This window comes from Danio aesculapii, chromosome 5 (assembly GCF_903798145.1).
Source record: "Danio aesculapii chromosome 5, fDanAes4.1, whole genome shotgun sequence".
Taxonomy (NCBI): domain Eukaryota; kingdom Metazoa; phylum Chordata; class Actinopteri; order Cypriniformes; family Danionidae; genus Danio; species Danio aesculapii.
The window spans coordinates 63,468,358-63,487,390 of NC_079439.1; the positions used below are offsets into that span (position 1 = coordinate 63,468,358).

The window sequence follows — 19,033 nt, forward strand, 5'->3', positions numbered from 1 at the left end:
TGTTATCCTGCTGGAAGTAGCCATCAGAAGATGGGTACACTGTGGTCCTAAATGGATGCACATGGTCTGCAATAATCAGGTAGGCTGTGGCGTTGACACGATTCTCAATTGGTACTAATGGGCACAAAGTGTGCCAAATATCCCCCACACCATTACACTACCACCAGCAGCCTGAACTGTTGATCCAAGGCAGGATGGATCCATGCTTTCATGTTGTTGATGCCAAATTCTGACCCTACCATCCAAATGATGCAGCAGAAATCGAGACTCATCAGATCAGGCAACATTTTTCCAATTTTCTCTCTTCCAATTTTGATGAGCCTGTGAGATTTGTATCCTTAGTTTCCTGTTCTTAGCTGACAGGAGTGGCACCCGGTGTGGTCTTCTGCTGGGGTAGCCCATCCGCCTCAAGGCTGGACGTATTGTGCATTCAGAGATGCTCTTCTGCAGACCTCTGTTGTAACGAGTGGTTATTTGAGTTACTGTTGCCTTTCTTTCAGCTGTAACCAGTCTGGCCATTCTCCTCTGAACTCTGGCATCAACAAGGCATTTGTGCCAACAGAAATGCCGCTCACTGCATATTCTCTCTTTTTCTGACTATTCTCTGTAAACACTAGAGATGGTTGTGCGTGAAAATCCCAGTAGATCAGCAGTTTCTGAAATACTCAGACCAGCCCGTCTGGCACCAACAGCCATGCCACATTCAAAGTCACTTAAACCACCTTTCTTCCCCATTCTGATGCTCGGTTTGAACTGCAGCAGATTGTCTTGACCAGGTCCACATGCCTAAATGCATTGAGTTGCTGCCATGTGATTGGCTGATTAGAAATTTGCGTTAACGAGCAGTTGGACAGGTATACCTAATAAAGTGGCCAGTGAGTGTATATTGGTTATACAGCTGAAATCAGAATTGTTAGCCCTCCTGTATATTTATTCCCCAATTTCAAAACATAATAGTTTTAATAACTCATTTGTAATAACTGATTTCTTTTATCTTTGCCATGATGGCAGTACATAATATTTTACAAGATATTTTTCAAGATACTAGTATTCAGCTCAAAGTAACAAGGTTAATTTGGCAAGTCATTGTATAATGATGGTTTGTTCTGTTGATTATTGAAAAAAATATTGCTTAAGGCTAATAATTTTGACCTTAAAATGCTTTTAAAAAATTAAAAAAATAAAACAAATAAGACTTTCTCCAGAAGAAAAAATGTATTATCGGAACTACTGTGAAAAAGTCCTTGCTCTGTTAAAAATCATTTGGGAAATATTCGAAAAAGAAAATTCACTGGAGGGCTAATAATTCTGACTTCTACTGTAAATCAGCACAATCTCCACCTCGCTTTCATTCATCCCTCTTATTTGAACTAAAATAGTTTTTCCGACCGACCACAACAGTGTCTGTGATCATTTGACCTTTGCTGCCTGACGATTCTGTTGAGTACAAAAGGAAGTAAAAGCGGGTGTTTCTGTCTCCGTCAGGCTCGTCAGCTGGTGAAGGATGGCTTCCTGGTGGAGGTGTCAGAGGGAACGCGTAAACTCCGTCATGTCTTCCTCTTCACAGACCTTCTGCTCTGCGCCAAGATGAAAAAGACCGCAGTTGGGTATGATCATGGACTCACTCACACACTCACTTTCTCTTTTATTTTATGTTGAGTCCACCCATGCATTCATCTCTGTACCGGCTGGTGTGTGTTGGATGGAGTGTTTCGAGGGTGCAATGCTGCAACCTCATTTGTCATACTTGTTTTTATGGTGGCTATGACAAATACGCTGTAATATTGAATGATCGCTGCTGTTAGCCTGATGCACCTCTGTGCTTATACAGTCTGCTCTTAAGAGCATCACATATGTAGGCTGAGATTTCGAAAAAACAATATAAACAAATATTGTTATAGTGTAAAAACACTGAGGGGAGTGGAAATTTTGTGAGTACCTACTGATAATACACATATTAAAGACCACGGACACAGCAACTTATTTTTTATAATGACCAGGGGTGCGTTTCCCAAACAACAACGGATCTCGCAGCTGAACTATCATGGTACGATGCATCGTTTGGGAAAAGAACGATGAAGTGACGAATGTTTCCCAAAACGCATAGTTTCTCTGTCGCAGATCCATCGCTTGAACCATGTTAGTTATAACGTAAAACGCCCATAATGATGCTCTAAACAGGGCGGAGGAACTACTTCTTTAGAGAAGAACCCCATCATTTCTTTGTGCAGATTATATTGTTTTACACAAACATAAATTTCAAGAGTTTCCACTTAGATATGCTTGGCGTATAAAGCAGGTTTGGCATGCTGTCCCGGGAGAGAACCCTGAGCTCGGAGATATTTGAGCCCAGGGCTCCCGCCCGGTCGATAAGCATATCAGGAGATCCGAGATCAGGTAGGTCTTGAGAGCTCCCCCTTTAGAAAAGGGAGGAAAAGGAGGAGATGGGGTGGAAGGGGGGATTCTTCCAAACAAAGATAAAACAGTAGGGAGAAAATGATCCATTTATAGTAAACTAGGATCACTCTGATTGGATTATTACTTATTACAGATGAGTGGCCAGACGTGCTCAATCATATCACGTGCTCCTCTCGAAATAGGTTTATGAAACTTCACTTAAAATAAACTCTAACAATAGATTTGGTAAAAACATACAGTACACTCGCTTTCTATATTAACTGAAATATATGGCACATATAGAGCTTGTGTTTGCTTTACAAATATTATTGAGAATATGACATATCATATTCTAAAACATGAAATCACTCACAAAATCTAACACAAATTCTAATATCATATATAAATTATATAATTAAATAAATGAGGCAATTTATCAAGAAATGAAATGTAATAATTATTATGTATTAGAAATAAAAAAAAATCATACTTAAATAATAATATTAATAATTAATATGATGATGATTATTATTAATAATATAGGATATATATATATTTTTTTTCTACTTTTACAATTTGACACTTGTAAACCACAGCAGAAAGTTCTAACCAGCAGGCCCATGTCATATACAGTACAGATACTTAATAAATAACCCACTACAAATTAAAAGAATTAACGTATGCTATGTTTTTTTTGTTTTCACAAGCTTTGGAGACGTAACTTAATTCCGCTTTTAAATAATAGGTCACCTACAGCTTTTGCCATGAGGTTGTAGCATTATTTATTTAAGTGATCCAGTCAGCAATTTTGCGATGGCAACTCAGATTGTTCAACAAGTTCTTTCAAAGTTGCCTAATCAGATTGGTAATATTTACACCATTGTTACTGTACTGCAGTGTGTACAGTCATAGACTACTGAGAAAGCCTCTAGAGGCAAATTCACTGTTTTTATAGTCAACCAATCAGCGGAGCAGGCTCTTGAAAAGAAAGTGTTTAGAAAGACCAAATCTTCGAAAATACGTTTTTGTGAGACTCTTTAAAAATGTTATTTGTAGAAATTATCGTAATGGCATAGGCAAAATATGGTAAATTCCCCGTTATGCCTTGTCAGTAGGATAGTGTTGAATATGAGCCCTAACTTTTAATGTCTATTAGGAGTGCTAGTAGTAAGATCAAGTCAGCAGTCTTCTTGTCCTTGAGGTGAATTATTAACTGTATGGCGATTTAGATTCATTGTTTTCGATTGCTGACTTGAAACTCTGAATGTGCATACAAAAATGAATCCATGTCAGTAAGTTATTTACTAACAGTCAATATTCCAACACTTTCAGCAGTTTATTTAGCACTAACAACCTCCTTCAGTTACTAATGCCCACCATGTTGATTTATTTGGGGGCACTGCTATTGTTGGACTAGTGAAATGAAAGTAAAATACACACACAAAAAATGTAAAGGTATGTCATAGAAGCTTCTATTGATTTGATTTGTTTCTCAGGCGGCATCAGCAGTATGAGTGTAAATGGTACATTCCTCTGGCTGATCTGAGCTTCCAGACGCTGGATGAGTCGGATTCTCTCCCACACGTTCAGACGCTCGCCGAGCACGAGATCGAGGAGATGAAGATCAAGATCTCCTCCATCAAGAGCGAGATCCAGAAAGAGAAGGTACAGTCTTTCTGACTTTTAACAGATGCATAATAAACTTATGTTGTCATTAAACTAGGGGAAATCTTTTCACAGACATTTGCTTAAGGTTAGATTATTTTATAAATTTTAACACACCCAACATAGATCAAGGACAAGAAAGTGCTGTCTGCAACTGTTCAGAATAACCTGCCAAAACACTCTACAACTCACTGGTAAACACAAGTTAATGTTAACAACAACAATATTATTTTTGTTATTATTATTATTATATATATTTTTGTATTTATTTATTTATTTATTTATTTTTTAAATTATCATATTTGCCGCACCATAAAGCGCACCGGATTATAAGACGCAGTCTCAATTACAGGGTCTATTTCTTTACTTAACCTATACATAAGGTGCACCGTATTATAAGGTGCATGCTAAAACATACATAAAACATAAAAAAGATAACGGTACAAGACAGTGAGTTTAGTTTACTTTATTCTACTATTTAACAATACACTTATTTTAAATCAATTTTCTCCAACAAATCCATCAAAGTCCTCATCTTCTGTGTCTGAACAGCTGGCAATTTTGCCATCAAACATGCCAGGCCCCCTTTCATCATTGTCGGAGTTAGTCTCATTGCCAGGTGGCTGTTCTGTTCAGCAATGATGCCTGCTTTTGCTAAAGCTCGGACAATAGTTAAAGCAGATACCTTACCCCAGGCATCCACAATCCATACACATATGCTAGCGTAACTCACCCGGTCGCTCTCTACCAGTGTGGAGAGACAGTTTGCCATCTGTCATGCATCGCTCCCACACCGCTCGCAACTTCTCGTTGACCACCCTGTTTACACCAGTGTCCATCGGTTGGAATTCTTTTGTTAATCGCTGCCGGTGTACGGAGTCTACCTATTACGTCCCTGTGTTGGCTTACCTATTACGTCCCTATCAAGTGTAGCGCTTACTAAAGTTACACAACTTTGGAACCCAGTGCACACATAAGGCGCTGACCGGATTATCAGGCACATGGCTGATTTTTGACAAAATTTAAAGCTCTAATGCTGTTCACATCAGACGTGCTACACTCGAATAAATCTCGCTATTCGCGCGTAAATAGAAGCCTGAGAATGTTGAGTTTACTCGATTCATTCGCGCATCAAATCCGCAAGTAAAATTTACTCTACAATAGATGCGGATTCCTGTCATGGACGGGGCTTCTGTCTGCCTGGTGAGTCTTGCTTCATTGCTAAATGGCTAGCATGGATTTTATTATTTATGTTTATGCGCTTTATGAAGGCTGAAAAACAGCATAGATTCATTTGGAGTCGTGCCTGAGTCCACTAGATACATTCTGAGGTGCACCCAGCTCTGTGAGCTCATAAACTCCTCCAGAAACTATACCTGGATGACGGAAGCTTTCAGCGGTGCTTCCGACTGTGCCGAGCCCAGTTTGATGAGCTGTTGTTTGGTGTCGGCAGGAGGATTTCCCACCGGGACACCAACAACAGGCGCTACGTTATAAGCTCGCCCCTACAAGAGCACGCTCCTGATTGGTTAACGTGGTGAGAATGTCTGCTGAAGTTTGGATTGTCCAACTTCAGCATTTTGCGTGAAACGCAAATTAAGCGCCATTTCATTCATGTGAATCACGTAATTCACGCCACCTCATTTGCGTGTATCGTGCCACATATTATCGCTTTACATTGACTTAACATGTAAATAACTCCCTCTTGACGCTTCTTCCGCATCTGGTGTGAACGCAGCATCAGGTGCGCCTTATAGAGCGGACAATATGGTATATATTATATCATTATTATGTTGTTGTTGTTGTTATAATTAATAGACGTTATTTATTTGTATAGTACCATTAAAAGTTGTATTTCAAAATGCTTTAAAAACGCAGGACAAAAAGACATTGAAACAAGATTTCACTGAGATTAGCACTTAGATCTTTTAATCTGAGTTTCTTTGCAAATCCTGTCTTGTGGATGTAATATAAACAATATGTTATTCACTTGGGTGGTTCAGTGGTTAGCACTGTAGCCTCACAGCAAGGTCACTAGTTCGAGTCCCAGCTGGACTACTTGGCATTTCTGTGTAGAGTTTGTAGGTGCTCCCCGCGTTGGCGTGGGTTTCGTCTGTGTGCGCCGGTTTCCCCCACAGACTAAAGACATGCGCTATAAGTAAACTGAGTAAACTTAATTGACTATAGTGTATGAGTGTGTGTGTGAATGCGAGAGTGTATGGGTTTTTCCCAGTACTGGGTTGCGGCTGGAAGGGCATCCGCTGCATAAAACATATGCTGGAATGGTTGACGGTTCATTCCGCTGTGGCGACCTCTGAAATGGAGACTAAGCTAAAGGAAAATAAATAAATGTATGAAGATTTCACTAAAATGAAGTTTTTAAATCACATCAATGCTTTCCTGAAAACGTATGTTTAGCACAAACTAGCACAATCTATATTTTTATATATAAAAAAACAATATTAATACAATTGTTACATTATAAATTAAAATTGAAGCATTTAATTTACAATTACAGTTTTTTGGTATTAGAATTGGTAAAGTATTAATAGCAATAATAAGACAGTTAATATGGTAGGTGATGGCAAAGAGAAGAATTTTCAGACTTGCATGCACACAGAGAGCAGTTGATTTCAGTCTACAGCAGTGATTTTGCTCTACGCTCTTGGTTCCTTCATTTGGGTATCTGAAAATAACGCTTGAGAATGAGAAGGAAAGAGAGGACTAATCAAAGCAGGAAGTTTCTCAGATTGAAATGCAGATTGCTGATTACAGTCTTGATTACTGCCATCTCACGCAAGTTCCTCTGTTAAGACTTGTAAAATGCTAATTTCGCACTAATATCAGACTGATTTGTGTGTGAACAGAAAGCGCAGAAGGGTCAGAGCCGGAATGTGGATCGTCTCAGAAAGAAGATGAACGAGCAGGAGTCTTGTTTGCTGTTAAACTCCCCAACCATCCCATTCCGCATCCACAACAAACACGGCAAGGTACCACATCACAATACCATTTGATTTGCCATAGTATTCTCTGTGAGAGGTGGTGTGATTGTTGACTTCACATGATCTCTGGGATATATAATGGGCCATGTCGACTCATCAAGAAATCCCTGGCTTTCAAAAAAATTTAATAAATTACAGATAAAATAATTTTTTGACTAGTAAGAATGTGTGCAAGTTATCAATGTACTCCTGGAGCCACATTTAAATCCCTACATCTCTAGAAATAATTCATAAACGACCTTTAAAACAGGTTACAGACGTAGGATGTAATGAAGATGACTCCCATGAGTCTACACTCAGTCACGACGTCATCAAACTTCGTCTTTGTTTGTAGTGAATAAGCACGCTCTAGTGGTGATAATTACATACTGCGCCTTTAATTTGCTCTCCCTCAGGCCATCCAAGATGTTAGTGGCTTTTTTCGTCCATTAATATATATATATATATATATATATATATATATATATATATATATATATATATATATATATATTAAAACGTTACAGCTGGAGGGGCATCCGCTGCGTAAAATATGTGCTGGATAAGTTGACGGGTTCATTCCGCTGTGGCGACCCCAAATTAATAAAGGGACTGAGCCAAAATGAAAATGAATGAATGAATGAATGTCAAGCTCTATGTATATTTGCCCTGGAAGGGCATCCGCTGCGTAAAACAAATGCTGGATTAGTTGACAGTTCATTCTGCTGTGGTGACCTCTGAAATCGAAGGCCGAAGGAAAATGAATAAATGTATGAAGATTTCACTAAAATAAAATATATATATATATATATATATATATATATATATATATATATATATATATATATATATATATATATATATATATATATAGTTTAAGTTATAATTATTGGCCTCCCTGTTTATTTTTCCCCCCAATTTCTTAAAGGGGCTAATAATTTTGACCTTAAAATGCTTTTAAATTTTTTTTTTAAACTTTTTTTATTTTAGCCAAAATAAAACAAATAAGACTTTCTCCAGAAGAAAAAATATTATTAGACATACTGTGAAAATTTCCTTGCTCTGTTAAACATCATTTGGCAAATATTTAAAAAAAAAAAAAAAAATCAAACGGGTGCTAATGATTTTGACTTCAACTGTAATTTTACTTTATATATTCAATATGCAAGATAAGTTTAGTTCATTTTGATGAGCAATACAACATCTGTCCTCCCCCTCAGTACATAAACAGTGTTAGCTAATGTCAGTTTGCATCTCTCATTATGCATCAGGAAACACACTTCAGATTTGTGGATTATAGGTAAAAACACTGTAAATAATGTTCCGTTTCTTACACTGACTGATTGGTTCACATAGAAAAGACCCAATTTATTACAGTGTGCCATGGTGTACATTGTTCTTTTACAACTTAAAGCATTTTACGTATCACCAATGCCAAATGTTACCAATTCAGTTAAAAAAAATCTTCTTGTTCCACTAAAGAAAAGGCCACCAATGTCTTGAATGAGCTCAGAGTGAGTGATTTTCATTTTTTGTGTGAACTATACCTTACTTTTTTATCATTATAAACAATAAATTTAGGTATGAAACATTACAGCATATTCAATAATCCAATTTAAGTGTTAGTGTTTATACAAACGTGTACAAAAAGGAACAACAAAACAAACAAAAACATGTGTTAATAAATAAATAAAAAGGAAAAGAATAAACTATTTCACTTACTGTAGGGTTGTGCTTTAGTTATTATGGATAACCAGTAGAGGGAGGTATTGTTATTCTTAAACTCTCTTTCTCTCTCTTCAGAGCTACCTGTTCCTGCTGTCCTCAGATTATGAGAGGTCGGAGTGGAGGGAAAGCATTCAGAAACTGCAGAAGAAAGGTTAGATGACTTGTTCTATTTAAAGACAGAATTATTCTCCACTACAGCAGCACATTATCCTTACAAAGTGATACAATCCACACAAGCCGCTCCAGTGCTGCTCAGTGATGTTTAAATCTTTGGGGCTCCACTAGGGGGCCTTATTTCACAAGTTATTATTTTGTCTGTTATTATTTACAAAATGTATTATTGAATAATTCTAAGAGTATATCAAAGAGCATCCTACTACTGAAAATGCAGTGCTGAAATCTTACGTACTGTTAATTTATTCGTCAATTTTGTTAGCACTTTAATTTAACTACTGGCTTATTACCTGTTTATTAAGATATTGTTTATTTTTATTTATTAAGTATATTTTTATTCTATATCCCTAATCCAACCCAATACCTCAACCTCTACTACCTTACTAACTAATAAGTAGCAAAATAATACTTTATTGAGCTTAGCGTCTTAGTTAATGGTTATGGTCAAGAATAGAACCAGAAAGTTGGAGAAGCAAATAAACTTTTTTGGAAAAAAAAACTCCATTTATTTTGCACTTTAATCTTTAAAACTTTCCACAATTGCTACACTGCAAAAAATGTTTCTCCTGCTTTTTGTTTTTGTCTTGTTTCTAGTCCAAATATCTACAAATTCTTAAATCAAGAAGCTTTTTTAGACAATACAAAAAAAAAAATAATAATATATATATATATATATATATATACAGTTGAGGTCAGAATTATTAACCCCCTGAATTATTAGCCCCTCTGTTTATTTTTCCCCCAATTTCTGTTCATCAGAGACAAGATTTTTCAACACATTTCTAAACATAATAGTTTTAATAACTCATTTCTAATAACTGATTTATTTTATCTTTGTCGTGATGACAGTAAATAATATTTTACTAGATATTTTTCAAGACACTTCTAAAGGCTTAAGTAGGTTAATTAGGTTAACTAGGCAGGTTAGGGTAATTAGGCAAGTAATTGTGTAACGATGGTTTGTTCTGTAGACAGTCAAAAGCGTCTTAGTTAATGTTTATGGTCAGGAATTGAACCAGAAAGTTGGAGAAGCAAATAAACTTTTTTGAAAAAAAAAAAACTCCATTTATTTTGCACTTTAATCTTTAAAACTTTCCACAACTGCTACACTGCAAAAAACGTTTCTCCTGCTTTTTGTTTTTGTCTTTCTAGTCCAAATATCTACAAATTCTTAAATCAAGAAGCTTTTTTAGACAATACAAAAAAAGTCTTGTTTTGAGAAATAATAAGCCAAAATGAGTTTTTCATTAACCCTTTAAATTTCCCTACAAGAAAAGTTATCACACTCAATGCATTCTTTTTTTCAACACATCCCAGAATTTCTTAAATATCAACCTCTGCCAAATGGTCGGTTTATGGTAAAAGTTCCGAAATTAATACATATACTATGAAAATTCTGAAAATATGAAGTGTAAGACCAATTTACTTTTCTTAAATATTCAAAATAAAACATTTTCAAGTATGCCATTAAACATTTCAGATTCTCATTATCATGTTTTCTTGTTTTCTTTTACAATAAATTTGAAATAAAGTGTAGTAGTGCAACACAATTTTCACAAAAAGTTTCTTTGATTTTTTTTTTTTTTTTTTTTTTTTTTTTACTATTTATTTTTATTTTTTTTGTAAGCCAACAATGCTGTGTGTTGAAGATTGCTCAGTCTTTAAATGACTTTAACAGTATTTAAAACAGACAAAATATGGTCAACCATTTGGTAGAGCATGCAGTCAAAGGGTTAAGACAACCAAAATAATATGCCTGTGGGGTGAGGAAAATAATCATGTTTTTCCTTTTGTATTAGATTATTTTATTACCCCTATTGACATTATTTTGCTTGTTTTAAGGAAAGACGCACTAATTCTTAAAACAAGAATTGATTGATTTTTCTAGTAAGAAAAGAAGTGAAGAAGAAATTTATTTATTTTTTTTGCAGTGTACATGAAAGGTGATGCACAAAAAGAATAGCAGCATCACTATAATGATAATAACACAGATGTGTTTCGCTCACAGTGTGTGTTTGTGCGTTTCAGACCTCCTGGCGTGTGTGTTGAGTTCAGTAGAGCTGCAAGTGTTAACCGGCTCATGTTTCAAACTCAGAACTGTTCACAACATCCCTGTCACCAGCAACAAAGATGGTAAGAGACATATTTTCACTTGAACTGGTCTCTAATTACTGATTTAGTGCTTAGTTAAATGCAAATGTCTGACTGACCTTACAGAGTAGCAGTAATATTTCAGTTGACAGCAGATATCCAGAATTTTTTTCTTACACATTTTTAAACATTGTAGTTTTAATAACTTATTTATTTTGTCGTTGCCAAAATAACAGGACATGATATTTTTCTAGTTATTTTGCAAGATACTAGTGTTCAGTTTAAAGCGCAATTTAAAGGCTTAACTTTAAGCTGAACTTTTTTGTTTTACTAGATAAGTTAGGTTAATTTGGTAAGTCAAGGTGTTTGTTCTGTAGCCATGTGAGAAAAATAGATCTTAACCTCTTAACTGTCGCCATAGACATGAAAATGACATGTTCAATTTAAATGATTGCCAATCTTCAACCATTTTCGTGCATAGGTTTAACCTAGGTCTCATTTTAAAGAAGACACTTGTCGGATTGTAGCTAAAGTGAAACTACGTTCAAAAAATTTAAAAAAACAAAAGTTATGTGCATTTTAAGTTCATGGAAAAATAAAACAATAAATGTATTGTTGAAGATGTTACATAAAATATGTATTTTATAAATCCTGTTTTCACCCTAAATCTGACAGAAAATCAAAGCTAAGTATCTGAACAATTTATATTCCTAATTTAAATTTGATATCTCAAAAAACAAGCTCTCAGTAAGATTTTGATGGCCGCAGTACCAAACATGACCACCAGATGACATACAGTTTCTGTTGGTGATCGTATGAGGACGTCCCCTACTTCTGTGTATGTTTTAAGCAACATGAATCATATTTTTTTTCACACTTTTGACAATATTTGTAAAGTAGGCATCAAAATGACATGTTAAATTTTGACGATCTTCAAAGCTTTGGTGCATAGATTTAAGCTTGGTCTCATTTTAAAGAAGACACTTGTCGGATTGTACCTAAAGTGAAACAAAGTAAAAAAAATTTAAAAAAGAAGTTATGTGCATTTTAAGTTTATGAAAATTTTACAAAACCTGTTTTAGCCAAAATCTGACAGAAAATCAAAGCTAAGTATCTGAACAATTTATATTCCAAATTTGAAGTTGATATCTCAAAAATTTGAGCTTTCAGTAAGATTTTGCTTGGCCGCAGTACCAAACATGAAAACCAGATGGCATACAGTTTCTGTTTGTGACCATATGAGGGTGCCCCCTATTTCTGTGTATGTTTTGAGGAAAATGAATCATATTTTTTCATACTTTTCACAATATTTGTAAAGCAGGCATCAAAATGACATGTTCAATTTAAATGAGTGCCGATCTTCAACCCTTTGGTGCATAGATTTAAGCTTGGTCTCATTTTAAAGTAGACGCTTGTCGGATTGTAGGTAATGTAAAACAAAGTTCAAGTGAAAGTAAACAGAAGTTATGTGCGTTTAAGTTTATGAAAATAATAAAACAATAAATGTATTGTTTAATATGTTACATAAAATATGTATTTTGAAGTTTAAAGTTGAATAAAACAATCTATTAAAAATTTTGAAATTGAATCAAAAAATTAATTTTCAGTAAAAGTTGTTTGGCTGCAGTACCAAACATGACCACCAGATGACATTCAGTTTCTTTTGTATGAGGGCGCCCCTATTTCTGTGTATGCTTTGAGGAACATAAACAATATTTTTTCATACTTTTGACAATATTTGAAATGTAGGCATCACATTCTAAAGTAGTATGGGCAGTTTGGTGCTATTTGATTTGAATTTTGCCTCTTAAATATATATATTTTAAAATTGTCCATGTGGATTGCTGTAGCAAAGTAATGCTTTACAACTATCAAGAGTATCCTTATCACAAATTAATAACTGTTGCTCAGTAAATATCTATCAAATATCAGTCACCAGATAGGGAAACTAGACATTTTAAGCTTTCAAATAATAATAGCTTGTCATGATTGCTTTGTTTAGACTATAATATTATGGTTTAAATATGTAACTGCAAATGGTTTTAAACAGGTTAAAGTGTGATAGTAAATTTATTTTGATCTATTACGCTTTCTAAGTAATAAAAAACAAACAAAACAACAACAGTAAAATATGTTTTCAGAGAAGTTAGACCTTTCCAATGATATATAGTTTGTCATAATTAGATTAGGATTTCATTGCAATATAATGAAGTAAACTTAAGGTTCCCACTATCAACCTTAAAAATAATTCAAAAACTACTTTTCTTTTAGCCAAACTAAAGGAAATAAGACTTTCTCTAGAAGAAAAAAATATTGTTAATTACTGTGGCAAGTTCCTTATTCTGTTAAATCATCACTTGTGAAAAAAAAACATATATTTGTATTATTAAAATGTGCAGGAAAGCTATCAATTTTGCCTTCAACTGTATGTCATTTTTCTTCCTCTGACTACAAACTGTACAGTCTATCGTCTTTTCTCCTGTTCCTTTCCCTTCTGTTTCCAGTTAAATGCCTTCAGCTCATCGTCACAGTAGTTTTTATTTAAACTCACTGTACCCCAGTTTCTTAGTTCCTCTCTTTCTTTTCTCGTTCCATCACGCTCAAGTCCAAATAGGTTTTTTTCTCAGAGAAATCTAGGTTACAATCTGGTTCCACTCTTCCGATAGCCAGTGCCATGAAAAGGCTGCTTTTATTCCCTTTGCAAGGCTGGGCAGCGTTTCTGATCTTGGCGGTTTGTTTTTGTGTGTGGACACTGACATGTTTCAAAGCCATCTGTCCTGCACCTCCCGCATACTGTACAAACCCCAGTCAGAAGAGCTGGAGAAAGTCAGTCAAAAAGGGCAAGGCTATATATATATATATATATATATATATATATATATATATATATATATATATATATATATACATACATATATATATATATATATATATATATATATATATATATATATATATATATATATATATATTATGTTTAGAAATGTGCTGAAAAATTTTGTCTCTGATAAACAGAAATCGGGAGAAAAATAAACAGAGGGGCTAATAATTCAGGGGTTTAACAATTCTGACTTCAACTGTATATATGTATATATATATATATATATGTATGTGGATATATGTATGTGTATATATGTATATGTGTATATATATGTATATATATATCTATATATATATATATATATATATATATATATATATATATATATATATATATATATATATATACATACATACAGTTGAAGTCAGAATTGTTAAACCCCTGAATTATTAGCCCCTCTGTTTATTTTTCCCCCGATTTCTGTTTATCAGAGACAAGATTTTTCAGCACATTTCTAAACATAATAGTTTTAATAACTCATTTCTAATAACTGATTTATTTTATCTTTGTCGTGATGACAGTAAATAATATTTTACTAGATAATTTTCAAGACACTTCTAAAGGCTTAAGTAGGTTAATTAGGTTAACTTGGCAGGTTAGGGTAATTAGGCAAGTAATTGTGTAACGATGGTTTGTTCTGTAGACAGTCAAAAAAAATTTTGCTTAAAGGGGCTAATAATTTTGAAAAAATTAATTAATTTTAAATTAAATTAATTATTAATTTTAAATGTAAATGAATTTTAAAAAATTAAAAACTGCTTTTATTCTAGCCGAAATAAAACAAATAAGACATTCTCAAGGAGAAAAAAATGTTATCAGGCTTACTGTGAAAATTTCCTTGCTCTGTTAAAGAAAATATAGGAAATATTTACAAATGTAAATAAAATTAAAAAGTGGGCTAATAATTCTGACTTCAGCTATATATATATATATATATATAATTACTTGACTCAATACTACTTAAAATCCCTATAAATCTCAAAAATGCATAGACAATAAAACAATAAACTCTTTTGATTATCTTAATCTGAGTCAAATAGGGACTCAAAAAATTCAACACTCAAGAAATGTGAAAAAAATTATATGCATCAGAACACAAAATGCTTCAACATAAGGACGCCACATTTATGCATACCATATATTGTCATACATTTCTTTCTCAATACATTGTTTCTTAATTATGTAAATTGTCAAACAAATCTAGTCTCCTTTAGTTGAAAAAAACTATTATGCAAAATATCTCAATATATATATATGCATTGATTTATTTTCATACTCCTTTGTTTGTTTTTACCGTTCACAACATGAATGAAGGAATGAAGGAACAAAAAAATGAATGAATGAAATAGTCGAACGACAAAAGTTGTGTTCTAGCAATCAAATATACAGTATTGTTGTGAACAAATGTTTTTTAACAACACTTACTAGTTTTCAAAATAATCAGAAAGTGAAACAAAAAAACACATTCATGGTGGCTACAAGTTATATTCATGAGGTAACTGTGGTAAACATGCTGTTATAGTCACATACTAGCACAATTATGTAAGAAAGAGTTGATCATTTAACCAGACAAACATCTGCAGAGGCACCAACCATAGTAGATCTATAACAGCCATGAGTTAGTTTATAGCAAAATAAATGTTTATGATCAGCTCAGGGGTCTTGAGTTTGACTGGAGTGAGTTGTAGGTGTGTTTACTGGATCCATGACACACATAGTAGGACCCCCTGTGATCGTCCCCTGAACCCCACAACATCCCTCCTGCTACGAAACTTAAGATGCAGGGAATGAGATGAAATGAGGAGCAGCTGCTGGAGGAATGTAACCCCTGCCACATACATGCCCCCGTCAACCCCCGAACACACACTCGCAAATACCCTCTTTCCTCTGGACAGCAGCAGTTTGAGCTGACACACCAGGGCAGCGCGGGACGTTTGTCTTCATTAGGAGAAAAACACTGTGACATTGAGGGCTCTCAGATGGAGGAAAACAGTAATTAAATGACGGTCGGCTGCTGTTCTTTGCTCATCGGTGCAGTGTTAAAGCCTTTCCACGTGACTCGAATCAGGGCTTAGAAAAAGCATCAATCCCGCTTTGACCTCCTCATGAAAAGCGCTGCAAATTGAGTCATGGAAGGTTGATGTTGCAGGAAGAAGTAGGAAATGTTTGAGCACATTTGAGATTAGAGCTGAAGAAAGAAGCCTTTGTAATTCGCCAGAAAGGAACCAGTTGGGTTCAGGAAATGTTGCTGTTTCAGGATGATTGTGAAGTTGAATTGGTTTGGAAGATGAGGTATAGAGACTGAAACTAAGGCCCCGTTTACACTAATACATTTTAGTTTTAAAGGTTACGCCCTCCATCCACACTACCCCAGGGTTTTCGAGTTTCGAAAACGAATCGTTTTGGATGCGCTGAAGAGGCCAGTTTGGTTTTAAAACATTGCTGTACTGTGTTAAAGTGGATGGGGGAAAATGGAGACATCTGAAAACGGAGACATGGCTGCAGACATTTACCTGGTTGTGGCTTTTTCACAATATCAAGTCCACAAAGTTCAATCTTGCATCCTTTCCTTGTAAGTTTAGACTTCGCAAGTTTGATATGGCAATCAAACTCCAGAGGACACGTCAGGTACAGTGTACCTTCAAAGGGAACAGTGTATTTTATAACCTCATTCACATCACCCTGACTACGCTGTATCTTAACAATAAAATGAAAACATGATATAACTGCCTATTTTCATTTGATATTAGCAACAGACACCAAAAATGTTGTAGCTACATATTTATATGACCGTCATCTTTACTGTATGCATATTTATAACTAAACAGAGCCTATAACATTACAGCCTCCTTTCATTTTCAATTAAAAATAAGAAACATATCCTCTCTTTTGCTGAATATCAGTTTTAATAATCAATAATGGCCATTATAAAAGCATAATGTACAATAAGTTTATACAATATAGGAAATAAAGGCAAGCAATCAGTCAAATGTGCAGAATCAGTGTATGTGGTTACATAAATTCATGTATAAACTTTTTTTGCACTCAGCCAAAACATGTTCAATTCAATTCAATTCACCTTTATTTGTATAGCGCTTATACAATGTAGATTGTGTCAAAGCAGCTTCACATAAAAGGTCACAGTAAATAGGAACAGTGTAGTTCATTTTGTAGTGTTTAAGTTCAGTTCAGTTTAGCTCAGTTCAGTGTGGTTTAATAATCACTACTAAGAGTCCAAATATTGAAGGGCAAATCCAACGATGCGCAGCTCTACAGATCCCGAACCATGCAAGCCAGAGGAGACAGCGGAGAGGGAAAAAAAACTTCACTAATGGCGGAAGTGAAGAAAAAAAACCTTGAGAGAAACCAGGCTCAGTTGGGCACGATCATTTTAATTTCTCCGCTGGCCAAACGTCTTGTACAGAGCTGCAGTCTTAGTGGCGGAGGCTACGGAGGCTACATGTTACCTGAGAAAAAGTAGATTCAAAAGACCAAAAAGTCATTAGATTGAGACAAGATGAATAATCACATTTAACAACAATAGATTTAGCGGTACATCCTTGATGAACTGTCTGAAGTGCGCTGCTCTCATCTGGGGAGTTGTGCTCAAAGCACCTGTTGACTTCCGTGGAGCTCAAACGTCTGCATTTGCTGCAGCGCATGACAGAGTGTGTGTTTGGTCATTTGATGTGCAATGTCACTGGTGTAGTGTGGACGGAGATTTTTTCAGAAAGGCCAGTGTTGACGTGGATCATTTTTGTTCTAAAATGCAGTTTTAAAACTAAAACATATTAGTGTAAACAGGGCCTAACTGTAAGGCTTTCGAGACCTTTTCAGGATTTAAAGATTTAAATGTTTCTTTGTACTCAAAAATGTTTGTCTTTGTACTGTTTCTTTGAACAAAATTCGCTTGTTCTCTTATAATTCAGAAATGAATTGATTGCAGCTGAAGAAGCTAAACTACACTGTAGAAAATGCTGGGTTACACACAATTCCATCAAGTACTACCAACACAAGTAGATTAATTTAACATAACAAACTGAAGTGAATTTTTAGAATTTTTTTTTTGGTTTGTTACCTTGTTTGTTTGTTTTTTTTTTATTTTATTTTTTTAGTTTGCCGTGCCATGTTAAAGATTTTATGACCAATGAGATTGGCACTTTTGTTCATGTGTCTTAAGCTGCTCATGTGTCTTTGACCTTAATAAAAATTCAGATTTAGACCTTTTAATGTAGACATTGAAAACCCCTGCTCTAGTGTCAGTGCGTGATTTTGTACGTTCACTCGCCATCATTCGAAAAACTTGCAAGGGCATAAATTTGGAGAAACATCTCAAAAAATGCTGCCAATAAGCCAAAACTCTTTAAATGTTATTTAAACATTCTTTTACCATTATACAGTGCATCTAAAAAGTATTCATAGTGCTCCACCTTTTCCACATATTTTTACGTTACAGCCCTATTCCAAAATGAGTTAAATTCATTTATTTCCTCAAAATTCTTCACACAATACCCCATAATGACAATTTTTTTTAATTGTTGCAAATTTAGTAAAAATAAAAAACCTGAAAAATCACATGTACATCAGTATTCACAGCCTTTGCCCAATACTTTGTTGATGCACTTTTGGCAGCAATTACAGCCTCAAGTCTTTCTGAATGTGATGCCACAAGCTTGGCACACCTGTCTTTTGGAGTTTTTGCCCATTCCTCTTTGCAGTACCTCTCAAGCTCTATCAGGTTGGATGGGAAGCGACGGTGTACAGCCATTTTCAGATCTCTCCAGACATGTTCAATAGGATTTAGGTCTGGCCTCTGGCTGGGCCACTCAAGGACATTCACTGAGTTGTTGTGAAGCTATTCCATTGATATTTTGGCTGTGTGCTTTGGGTCATTGTCCTGCTGGAAGATGAACTGTTGCCCTGGTCTGAGGAGCACTCTGAAGCAGGTTTTCATTCAAGATGTCTCTGTACATTTTTGCATTCATCTTTCATCTTTCGTCTTCCAGTTCCTGCTGCTGAAAAACATCCCCACATCATGATGCTGCCACCACCATGCTTCACTGTAGGGATAGTATTACCTTGGTGATGAACGGTGCCTGGTTTTCTCCAAACCTAA

The 19,033-nt window shown here is 35.0% G+C and overlaps 1 protein-coding gene across 4 annotated transcripts in view; it reads left to right on the forward strand.

The window, feature by feature from the left end:
- Nucleotides 1-19,033, forward strand: part of abr (ABR activator of RhoGEF and GTPase) — a 336,423-nt gene that overhangs the window by 196,720 nt on the left and 120,670 nt on the right. For all 4 annotated transcript variants that reach the window (XM_056458657.1, XM_056458658.1, XM_056458659.1 and 1 more), the window contains 5 exons: nt 1,486-1,607; nt 3,894-4,062; nt 6,930-7,052; nt 8,847-8,922; nt 10,974-11,078. In XM_056458657.1, coding sequence (XP_056314632.1) covers nt 1,486-1,607; nt 3,894-4,062; nt 6,930-7,052; nt 8,847-8,922; nt 10,974-11,078 — 595 coding nt within the window. The remainder of the gene's footprint in view (nt 1-1,485; nt 1,608-3,893; nt 4,063-6,929; nt 7,053-8,846; nt 8,923-10,973; nt 11,079-19,033) is intronic.